The sequence below is a fragment of the Rhopilema esculentum genome, chromosome 2, assembly GCF_057945365.1.
Source record: "Rhopilema esculentum isolate cy_ngs chromosome 2, ASM5794536v1, whole genome shotgun sequence".
Taxonomy (NCBI): Eukaryota; Metazoa; Cnidaria; class Scyphozoa; order Rhizostomeae; family Rhizostomatidae; genus Rhopilema; species Rhopilema esculentum.
The window spans coordinates 3,983,688-3,994,648 of NC_142816.1; the positions used below are offsets into that span (position 1 = coordinate 3,983,688).

General features: G+C 35.3%; 1 protein-coding gene across 1 annotated transcript in view; it reads right to left on the minus strand.

Annotated features, from left to right (window-relative positions):
• LOC135695634 (protein lin-7 homolog C) overlaps positions 1-10,132 on the minus strand; it is a 49,104-nt gene extending 38,972 nt beyond the window's left edge. Inside the window, exons 1-9 of the mRNA XM_065214771.2 lie at positions 10,037-10,132; positions 6,622-6,663; positions 6,022-6,098; positions 5,434-5,505; positions 4,770-4,835; positions 4,260-4,354; positions 3,447-3,495; positions 3,126-3,180; positions 2,050-2,085 (exon numbers count right to left, since the gene is read on the minus strand). Coding sequence (XP_065070843.1) covers positions 2,050-2,085; positions 3,126-3,180; positions 3,447-3,495; positions 4,260-4,354; positions 4,770-4,835; positions 5,434-5,505; positions 6,022-6,098; positions 6,622-6,663; positions 10,037-10,073 — 529 coding nt within the window. The 5' untranslated portion in view covers positions 10,074-10,132. The remainder of the gene's footprint in view (positions 1-2,049; positions 2,086-3,125; positions 3,181-3,446; positions 3,496-4,259; positions 4,355-4,769; positions 4,836-5,433; positions 5,506-6,021; positions 6,099-6,621; positions 6,664-10,036) is intronic.
• Positions 10,133-10,961: the final 829 nt, after the last annotated feature.

Sequence of the window (10,961 nt, forward strand, 5' to 3'; positions counted from 1 at the left end):
CCATATTCAAAATTAGTATTTTACAATAGTGACTAAAAGTATACTAATTATGTCTGACACGCCAGCCCAGTCTTTGAACCTTTTTTGAAAGCTATTAGAGAGCCATTCTCACCGCACCGTGTAGAGAGAAACAACGACACAAATGGGAGACACAGAGGACAGAAGAAGTATAAACAACAGCCTTTTAAGAACAATGGATACAAATGCGTGAATGCTAGACAGATTCCGGGGAACAGCTGACGCTTTCTCGCGAAAATACAGCAAACCCAAATATTTCCCATGGTATTGTCTGGCAGTAAATAAAAAACAATGGTTTCTAAATAACTTGAAGCCTTACAGCATTTTTCTTTACTAAAAACATTTATTACATATTGAACAAAAATGGGTTCAGTCGCAGTTTAATCCACGTTTAATTGGACATGAAAAAGAACTTTTAATGAATTGCAGTGCAAGGCTTTTCCTGCGAAAGGATTCGTTGCATAATCAACCAAGCAAAGGCAGGATTAAAGATGGCAGAGCATTTTAAGCGTTTGGTGTCTCAGATAGGACTATGACTGTCTACTTGTACAACGAGCCAGAGGATATCACCCTGTTTAGGGACGATAATGTAAATATGTAGGAAATCTCTCTCCCAGCAGTATCTCCTCTTTATAGAGCGAAGAGCGAGGACAGTTTGCGCGGTAACTATAGTGCTTAAAGCCACACCCTTTTAGCGAAGACAATATCTGAAATTGACTCTCCAAGCAACATATCTTCAATCTTGACGGGGAACGCCACACTTATCCCATGAAGGGCGTGGATAACTTTGGCAGTTACTTTGAAGCCCTTGCTTGCCCTTCATGATGAGAAGTTGTCAAACTCTACAGACACATAGCAAGAGACCTTGTTATATGCATGGATATGACTGAGAATTTCCAACACGTGGCCTTATGTTAAACAGTAAACCACCTGCTACATACAGCTTTGCAATGGGTGTGTTACAATCTCTTTCTCTACGAACAGCAGACTTGGCTAATGTAACAACCTCTCCCAGAATGTGTTATGGCAAATTTGGGAATTCAACACATGGTATGAATATTGTTAACTCAGTTCAAAAAGTGATATGAGTTTTAAACATCGTGGTGAAAAGAAACACTAAGAAATATCAGTGAGAATAGAAAAGATAGATATCGATGGATACAAATAAGATAATTAAAAGGACACCTGATAAGCTAACAAGGACTATTAATTTCCGCTTTTTGAAAGTGTTTTGTGAAACAAAACCTTACGTAATTTTGATTAACGTTATGACTGGATAGATTAGTTCTGGCTACATCCATGCTAGAGCTCAGGTCAGTGAGATCTTAAGTATGATTATGGACCCTCACGCCTGTTCTTCAGGTCAAATCAGCTTCCAAGTAGCTCACAAGGCTGAAATATTGCTATTGAAATAAAAAGTGGCAATCGCTCGTGCACTCAACGTTTATCGACACTAAACCTTCCACCTGCCGTTCAGAATCTCATGAACTTGCGTTAAAAAGACAAAAATTTTAAGACAAACTTGAATCTTTTAAATTCAAGAAAATAATTACACCAGTAACAGCACAAAAAGACGATACTTAGGGGACAGAGCAAACGGAGCAATTATCTGTATATGTTAGTTCCTAGCATTTGTTGAGACAAAGTAAAACAATGGTTGGCAAGTGCTGGTAAAACAACAAAACATTATCCAAAATGACTATGATTTCCCATAACATATACTTTGTTAGTCTCCAAAAACTAGAAAACAAAACGATACTTATTTGGTAGCTTTCACCAATTGATTACGGCCTACAGCTCAATATCATATCTGAGGTGAAATGTAAGCTGCATAAATTATGAGAAACTCGCATCTTGGTCATTAAAATAGCCCAGATGTTGAGAAGAAGGATTCTCCATGTGTTCTGTCCATTCACAAAAACCTACCTTTGAGTGTTTTGTCGGGGAGAATAGGAGAAGAAAAATTACATCGCAACTCAACAGTGCGCGCAGTCTTGATGCAAAAACAAAGAAATAATACAAAAATCGTACCTTTGGGCGTGTATTTGACAACCAGCTTTACAGTACCTGGTAGAAGAAGAAAACATGTCAAAAATGTTGATAAGATGGATAAGAAAGGTTCTTTTTTCAATTAGAAAGCTCTCCCTTGCCTCAATCAATCAATGTATAGAAGTTGATGATACTGATGAGGGGGTTATGACTGACCACGAAGATAAAATATGACATGGTGATGGATGACATGATGACACTGACGAAGCCAAAGGCATAAGAGATAACAGAAAAATGACGACGATAACCATCACGGGAAACACAACCAAGACGACCAAAAAGTGGATGGAAACAAGGATGATAAAGACGACTTGGATAAAGTAACATGAAAGCTTAGGATGAAAAAGCAGATGGTGACCAAGACAATTACAACGATGACTAGTATGACAACGGTCACTTCATATCTAGGATGACCAGATGTAATAGACATCAATAAATAGGACACCGATGACCATCATGACAATAACAAAAACACAGTTGAAGATTCAGGGGTGCACAAAGGCAAAATGATGACAAGAGTTTCGACGAGTGACATCATTAAGTATCTATTTTTGAATTGCTTAGTTTTGACAACATAATATACTTCTACGAATGCAAGATCGCTTGAATATGTAAAAATCGGTTGATATATTGCCAATGAAAGATTTGAAGTCTGCTAACAGATTAGCGTTATTCTGGCCTGGTTCAAAAAGTTATGAATAGAGACCAGATTACAGTGGTTTGATGGGGAAAGAGCCTGTGCTAATGTGGCCATATCTCAGCCAACTTGAACCACCTTTGACTGACTTTGCACATTTAGGTACACTGAGGTATTTTAAAACGCTATTATGGGTTATTTAGTCAAAACTGAACAATTCTAAAATAGATTTTGTGACATCATCACTTCGGTACTCTATGACAAAATATTCGGTGGCAAATAGGACGACAACCACCATCACGATAGACACAGACGAAAGAGATATGGAGCTGAATGAAGATAGCAAGAGTCTGGACCACAACAAAGACCATTGTGTGAAAAAGACGGTAACAACGACCAATAGCGACATTTGTAGCCTCACCTTGGGCAGCTTTCAACAAATCAACTGCTTTTTCGTGGTTTTCTCCTTCAACGCTCTAAAAATATTCAAAAAGAAAATCATGAACAGCAGAATGTAAAAACAAAATAATGGGAAAAACATCAAGTGAAAAGAACTGCCTGGTCATACGACAACTATATATAATAGGTTTCAAATATTGTCATTTGAAAACAGCAAAATATGAAAACCATTCCCGGCTGGAGTTGATATTTTAGCAAGCTTTTGCCTCTTGTAGCAGAAAACATTTTGCCTTTTGAAAGCAAATTGAAACGACGCTATGAAAATTATCAATGTAATACTTACAACACCGTTGACTGCAAGCAATTGATCTCCACGTTTCAAGCTTCCCTGCCTTGAAAAAGATACAAATTTCGAGCTCCCCTTTAATTGCAAATAAAAGTGTACTTAGAGAAATAAGGCTTTGACGTAACAATCTAGCTTTACTAAAAACATTGTTAACTTTAAGTAAAAGCTTCTTCATCTGATATTAATCAGTTTATGAAACTTCAGAAAAATTGCTGCGAGTGAGAAACTTTACCCTAAAAGCTATATTGAGTACATTCTCTGTTAAGCCATTCTTCTTTGTCTCGTTCGAAATAAGCCTAGCTTTCTAGCAAGCTTCCAGACAGCTTATACTCAGAAATCAATAAAATGTTTTTCATATTTTTATGAAGCAATCGATACAGCATAAATCCACTCATGAAAAAATCCTGAATTGGTTGGTAAAAGAAAAGAAGCTGCAACAAGAAATAAGCTAGAAAAGATATATGATTGAAATAAATAAATAAATTAAGTATGATACAATATCAAGAAATAGCTATACTAAGAATTTTTATATATACGAAAAGATCAACAAAAAAGAATATAATAGAAATCAAACAATGGAAAATTTAAACAAAGAACAAATCAAAAAGAATGCTGATAATACTACAAATAAAGGAAAAAAAGAAATGAAGTCATAAAATTATTAACTTACAGAGGAACAAGAGAATTTGGAAGAAAATTCTCAAGTTCACATCAAATACGTCATTTTCTATCACTGCTGATCATATCCAATCAAATTACAATCAAAGGAGATTTATCATCATACTATAAACAGGGATAAAAACAACATACCGATCTGCCACACCTCCTGGGATTATTCTTGAGATGTATATAGGAGAATTTTGCTCCTTCCCACCCATCACGTTAAATCCGAGACCTTCCTCAGTCTAAAATGAAAACAACCAATGCTACATTGGAAACTTTGTTTCTGACAAAGGTTATTCGAAACAACGGCGATGCGTGTTTCCATTAGAATTTTCAGTCATCGCTGAGGTTGCCGACAGAAAAAAATTGAGCCAGATTCAATGTGTTTCCGATGCATAAAAGTACCAATTTGTGTGTATATGAAATCTTTTAGTTACCTAGGCCTTCTTGTTACCTTACCTGTGACATTTTCGTTACCTTACCTTACCTTACCTTACATTATCTTACCTTACCTTACCTTAGCTTAATTTACCTTACCTTACCTTAATGGGCAATTTATTTTTCTTTTAAGGCTGTAAGGTTCATGTAGATGGCTCAAACCAGTATGTGCCTACTAACTTTGGTAAGAGGCAACAATGTTATAAATAATCATCTTACCTTTGGCAATTCAACAATGCGAGGATGTGCATGGCCTTCACTAGCTGCAAATGCTGCAACTGTTGCCTATATTTTAAGTGCAAAAATAGATAAGCATTATTTCTTGAGATCAGAAGAAATATTTCAATATTCAGCTTACCAAAAAACATCCATAGCCTTAATACACACAAAATTCCCCTTAAAAATTTCATGCTCGAAATTATCATTTTATTCTTTTCTCCTGTTACCTTGGCTTTTCTGGTAGCTAAATAGATTTTCATTTTTACATGTGAATACAGTGGCAGCACCAAGGGGTGGTATGGGGGGGTAATTACCCCCCCCCCCCACTTTTCTGAAAAAATGGTCTACATATTTCTTCTAAAAATGGATTAAAAACGCTGGGTAGGGGTAGAACAAATTTCCTAAGGAAAATTAACTTTGTACAAATCACTGAAACGAGGCAAAAGGGGCGTGGTCCCACTGGCCGCGCCCATTACCCTTCCACTCTGTAATAGCTGGCGCCGCCACTGTGTGAATACAACTTTATATGCAATCTTGGATCATCCACAAAAGGTTTTCCACCATTTGTGAGACAAACAGGCAGTGAACAATCTTTGGTATTTGAGAAACATTACATCATTTTTCAAAATATAACTATAATTTTCCATGGTTATTTTAATGATACCTTGGCTGTAGCGTTGGCTCTGATTTCTGGATTTCCTTCAACATCCACAGTCTCATAAACATGTTCATAGACCTGATTTAAATACAAGAATAGTACTGAATCAAAAAACAAAAAGGTCTAATTACCAATAATGGCCAATATAGGAGTGTAACATTAACTGTAACTGAGACTGCAGCTTTACCCCCCCCCCCCCCCAGCTTGTTGTAAAATGAATGTTGCTATATAGTCTGAGTTTCATGCTTCATGCAATCGTCAGAGAACTTTTGTAGCTGTTCAGTTGCCTGATTACTGCATTGAGCAGGATTATTCAGTGTAAAATTGGAAGTATTGGTTTTATTTCTAGACACAAAAAGATTGTACCTAAAGGATAAATCATTGAATATGAATATGGTTAAAATGGTTGCAGAACAATTGCCATTACATAATTTACCCTTCATTTCTTACATTAACTCGTTATGTCAATTGAAATAATTTCACCTTAAGGTAGATAAACCCAATTTATCTCTTATACAATATAATATTTCAAGGTTTCTCATAAGTTATAACTACAACTGTGATATGAACAAAAAATTAGAAAAATTAATCTACCTCTCTAACAGACTGACAAAAGTTGCTCTCCAAAACAGCTTTAAGATTCAGAAGCTTTTGTGCAGGCAGATCACTCCCTTCAAAGCAGGTAATTGATGTTAATAACAAATTAAAGTATTGTAGAATAGAACAATAAAATAAATGACAAAAAATATACTTCAGTTTGACTACATCAAAACCGATTTTGACACACAAAACTTTTGATATCATACAAAACTTGATCAACCTTAAATCTATTGTGTACAAAATATGAGAAAACATATTCATTGTATCAGAAAACTTAGACAAATGATGATTCAAGCTGCATGTTTCATCAAAGACAGTTCTCATGGACAGATTTTGTGTTTTAGCCTGTCGACACTTTTAAGTTCCCAATGGTTTGATTCAAATTTTACACAATAGATTTTGTCAGAAACAAATTGAATACATGGTCTGATAACAATATTGAAGCTGTAATTCACACACACTTGAATTATTATTTGCATTCTACACACAGGATTCTACCCAAACGTAGGGGGTGTGACTTGAATCAAAGTTTTTTCGTGATATATGTTTAATTGACTTGCTTGAATAAGAGATAAAAAGTTTCACAATACTCACTTTCACTCAACTCTTCCAGGAGCTCAATAGCTCTTTTGATATCTGGTTAAGAAAGGAAAATGAAAGGAATAACAAATCAAGATTGGGTACAAAAAGATGCAAAATACATCAAGTAGCAAAAATCTGGTGCAAAAAATGTTGATGAATTTTAAAATGTGGAGAAAGTTTTGGTCATATTTCTAAAAATTTCAGTGTGAATCTGAAAAGTTTTGGGGAAAGGAAAAGCTTTGGTGATTAAACCAATGAAACACAAATAAATCTAACTTGTTTCTACCTTCAATATAAAATCCAGGGTGCATTCAATGAACTTAGGCCCGAAGATCTTTGGCGTACACTTGCGTTTTTTTCGGCGTTCAGCGTGCAAACCAATAATAAATTTTTTGGCGTAAATCAAATTTTCGTTAGTTGGTGTGCTAAACATAAATCCACATACAAAGTTAACATGAAAAAGAATAAAACAAAGGCTCACACACCACAGTTTTATTTATTAATCAGTTTTCTTTGCCTGGCACAACAATATTAACAGTTTTACTAACTGCTCATATTTTCGGTGTACCTTAACAAATACCCCCATGGACCTTCAGCGTACTGTTGACATGAAATGCATCCTGGTATAAAATGACCTGGATAACTCATTGCATGTTATTCTTATAATTGGGATATTTCAAAAGGCTGAATAAAGTAACGAAAGGAATTTGATAGATATTTAATGCCATAAAATGCTGTAAAGCAAGGAATAACAAAAAACTTTTTGATAATGTACATAAGGTACAAATATACAAGTGTGCAAATTTTGAAGCAAAAAGGTCAATGGCACTTGAATTGGATAAATGTTATTTATTTGGTAATGGAAGGAAGGATAGATTTCCTAGAATAAAATTTTTATGGGAGATTGTCAATTCTATCTCAATGCTGCAGCATAGCTACTGCTAGACTATTTATGAAAGATGCTACAGGAAGCCTTATTTTAAATCACTGGCAAAATTTCAATGTCAGCAGCAAAAAAATTTACCAGTAAAGGGTTTGTAGCAGAAGGAATAGGAATAAAGTAACCAGAGGATGCACAATAAGATGTGAAAAATAAGATGAGTTATCATTTTAATATGACAACTATGACAAATATTAAATGATCTGATACTGTGTAAACAGGCCTTGCCCGGAAAGGCGCTCGATTGAGCGCGCGTGCCTAGAGTGCACCCAAAAAAAGCCTTGGAGAGCGATTTATAGAGCCCCTCAAAAGGTAAAAACAATATTAACACGGAGCAAAAAAATTGTTGGAATTTGTTGAATCAACTTGATCAAGCATAAACAATCTTCCCAACAGACCGCAATATTATGATCTGCATAAGATTACCCCTTGAGAAAAAATTCAGCAAATTGGACGTTGAGTTTTCGATATCATTTTTAATCTGAAAACCCTCTAATAACCATCAAGGATACAGGCCATCAAGCGTAAGCGTTTTCTCCGGCAGATTTATTTGATTTTCAAGCAAGCGTTAATCTTCTATTGAAGTATATATTATTTTCTGTTTTTTTAATAACTTGAAATCGCCTCTGCAAATCTGCTATCACGTTTCCGTGCAAATTATTGCATTGCTTTTCATTTTTCATTTGCTTTTGGGAATAGTAGATGTTCTAGCGTTTCTTATAGAATGGATAACATGAAAAAAGGAACGAAGTTAAATGTTCGATTTAAAGCCATAGGTTTTGATGAAGCAATATGTGAAGCTAAACATAACAGTAGTGATACTGACACTGATAAAAGCTCATCGAATGATGGCAACTTACATATCTAGAAAAATCTGAACAATTTTGCGACTTTGTTTCATTATATTTCTATATTTATAATAACAGTGTTTTTTACATATTTTGTTATTTCATATTATGGTGCTTTGTGGTATCACCGTTGAATTCCAGACAAAAAATTGTCGTGTTGGACCCAACCATAGTGGGTCCTTCTATGTCACTAAACTTGAGTCTTAGCCCCCCCCCCCCCAGGCTCAGTTTTTGTGGCCTGTCTCTGAAAGTACGAAGCACAATGCTCCAGGATCGTCTACAATCTCTCACGCTTATTTCGTGCGAGAAATACTTTACACAGAACTTATCTGTTATCAAGAAGTGGGTCCAGTTGTAGAACAGAAGAGTTCATTTCAGTGTTTCTAAAGGTTGAATAAACTACATGACCACAAAAGCTTATTTTAGAACTTTCGTAAAACTAATAGTTTTACAGCTGCAGTTGCTTTGTAATAGCTGAAATTCAAATATTAACAACTTGCTAAAATATTTTGATTGCATTAACATAGTGTAATGCTGCCAAAATGTACTCGGTAGATAAAAACTTGCATTATATTTCTATATTTATAATAACAGTGTTTTTTACATATTTTGTTATTTCATATTATGGTGCTTTGTGGTATCACCGTTGAATTCCAGACAAAAAATTGTCGTGTTGGACCCAACCATAGTGGGTCCTTCTATGTCACTAAACTTGAGTCTTAGCCCCCCCCCCCCCCCCCCCCAGGCTCAGTTTTTGTGGCCCGTCTCTGAAAGTACAAAGCACAATGCTCCAGGATCGTCTACAATCTCTCACGCTTATTTCGTGCGAGAAATACTTTACACAGAACTTATCTGTTATCAAGAAGTGGGTCCAGTTGTAGAACAGAAGAGTTCATTTCAGTGTTTCTAAAGGTTGAATAAACTACATGACCACAAAAGCTTATTTTAGAACTTTCGTAAAACTAATAGTTTTACAGCTGCAGTTGCTTTGTAATAGCTGAAATTCAAATATTAACAACTTGCTAAAATATTCTGATTGCATTAACATAGTGTAATGCTGCCAAAATGTACTCGGTAGATAAAAACTTGCACCCTCCCCCCCCCCCCCCCCCCCACAAGAAAAAATTCCTGAAACCGGGCCTGGATATAATGGTTAACATATATTAATAGGCATAATATAATATCACTTATATTTCTGTCAAGTAAACCTAGAGGCAAAATATAACCTGATACATAGCCGATTTGACATCATGTTGATACATTTGCTGCCACATATCAACAAAATAAAGGAAGTATAAGACTGGTTGCGATTTTTAAAAAGTAAGTGAGCAATCAAAAACTGCAGAAGTGGGACAGGGGTGGTTTCCGAGACAGATGCTGTTAGCCCTCACAAGGTTGTTTATGCAAGATATACTGAATGTTGAGATCAAACCTCCACGACCAGAAACTGAGTAAAAGTTTTTTATTAATAGTTCGCCCGGTCTCTCTTTCTGGAGGTGCTGAGTTAGGCCTCTTGTCAATATCCCGGTTCTTGCGCAACAGAACTTTGCAAAAAAATTGCATATGCTTGAAAATGTATCAAAGAACATAGATAAAAAAATTCAAAGCGTGCATGAAAGATAAAAACGGTAAAACATACCTCTGGAAAGTGTCAGGGGCTGCACAGCAGACGCCATTTTGAAAGAATCTTGATGGTCAATGTTTTGCACAATACTAATGTACAGACCAACAAGTACCGAATTACGCCTGCCTAAGGGTCTTTTTCTCGCGACCGGAGGAGCTGTACGAGAGAGTGTGGTTGTACTTACCCTGGGTACCAGACTCACTATATATGAAATAAAATATATTTTTATTTCATATTCACTCTATTTTTTTTCATATATAGTGAGTCTGGTACCCAGGGTAGGTTGTACTAAACAAAACTCAAAAACTCAAAGCTCAAAACTTTTCATTCAGCAACAAACGTACAAGTTTATAAAGTATACAACTTCTAAGATTATAATAAATATACAACAAATTCGATAACAATGCTAAGATAGTTAATTAAATGTTGCCGAAGAAAATGAGGTAAACCCGAAAAGTTTTCGTGCCCAGTGCCCTTACTGGGTTGATTGCAAATACAAAGTAACTTGGTTTATAAATGAAATATACTTGTACATGAAAAATATTAAGATTTATATTTTTTACGTGATTTTAATTTTTTAGTATAAGAAACAGTAACAGAACAAATAAAAAAAAGGGGTAAAAATAGAAAGAAAGAGAAAGAAAAAAACAACTAGAAACTTACACGGCAGAAAGGATGGGGGAGGGAACACTGCAGTTAGTTTCAAACATGGTTTGCATTAGAGGGGGTTAAGCTTAATATTCAAGATATAATTGAGTGCTTGACTGAAGATTCGTGATATTCAATAATTGCAATAGCCACTTATAAAGAACTTTACTAAATTTATTTTTACTTGACATAGAACGAATTTCTAAGAGTATTTTATTCCATATTTTGATGCCATTGAATGTAATAAATTTTTTACGACATTCAGTTGTTACCAGAGGCCGGGAGAACTGAT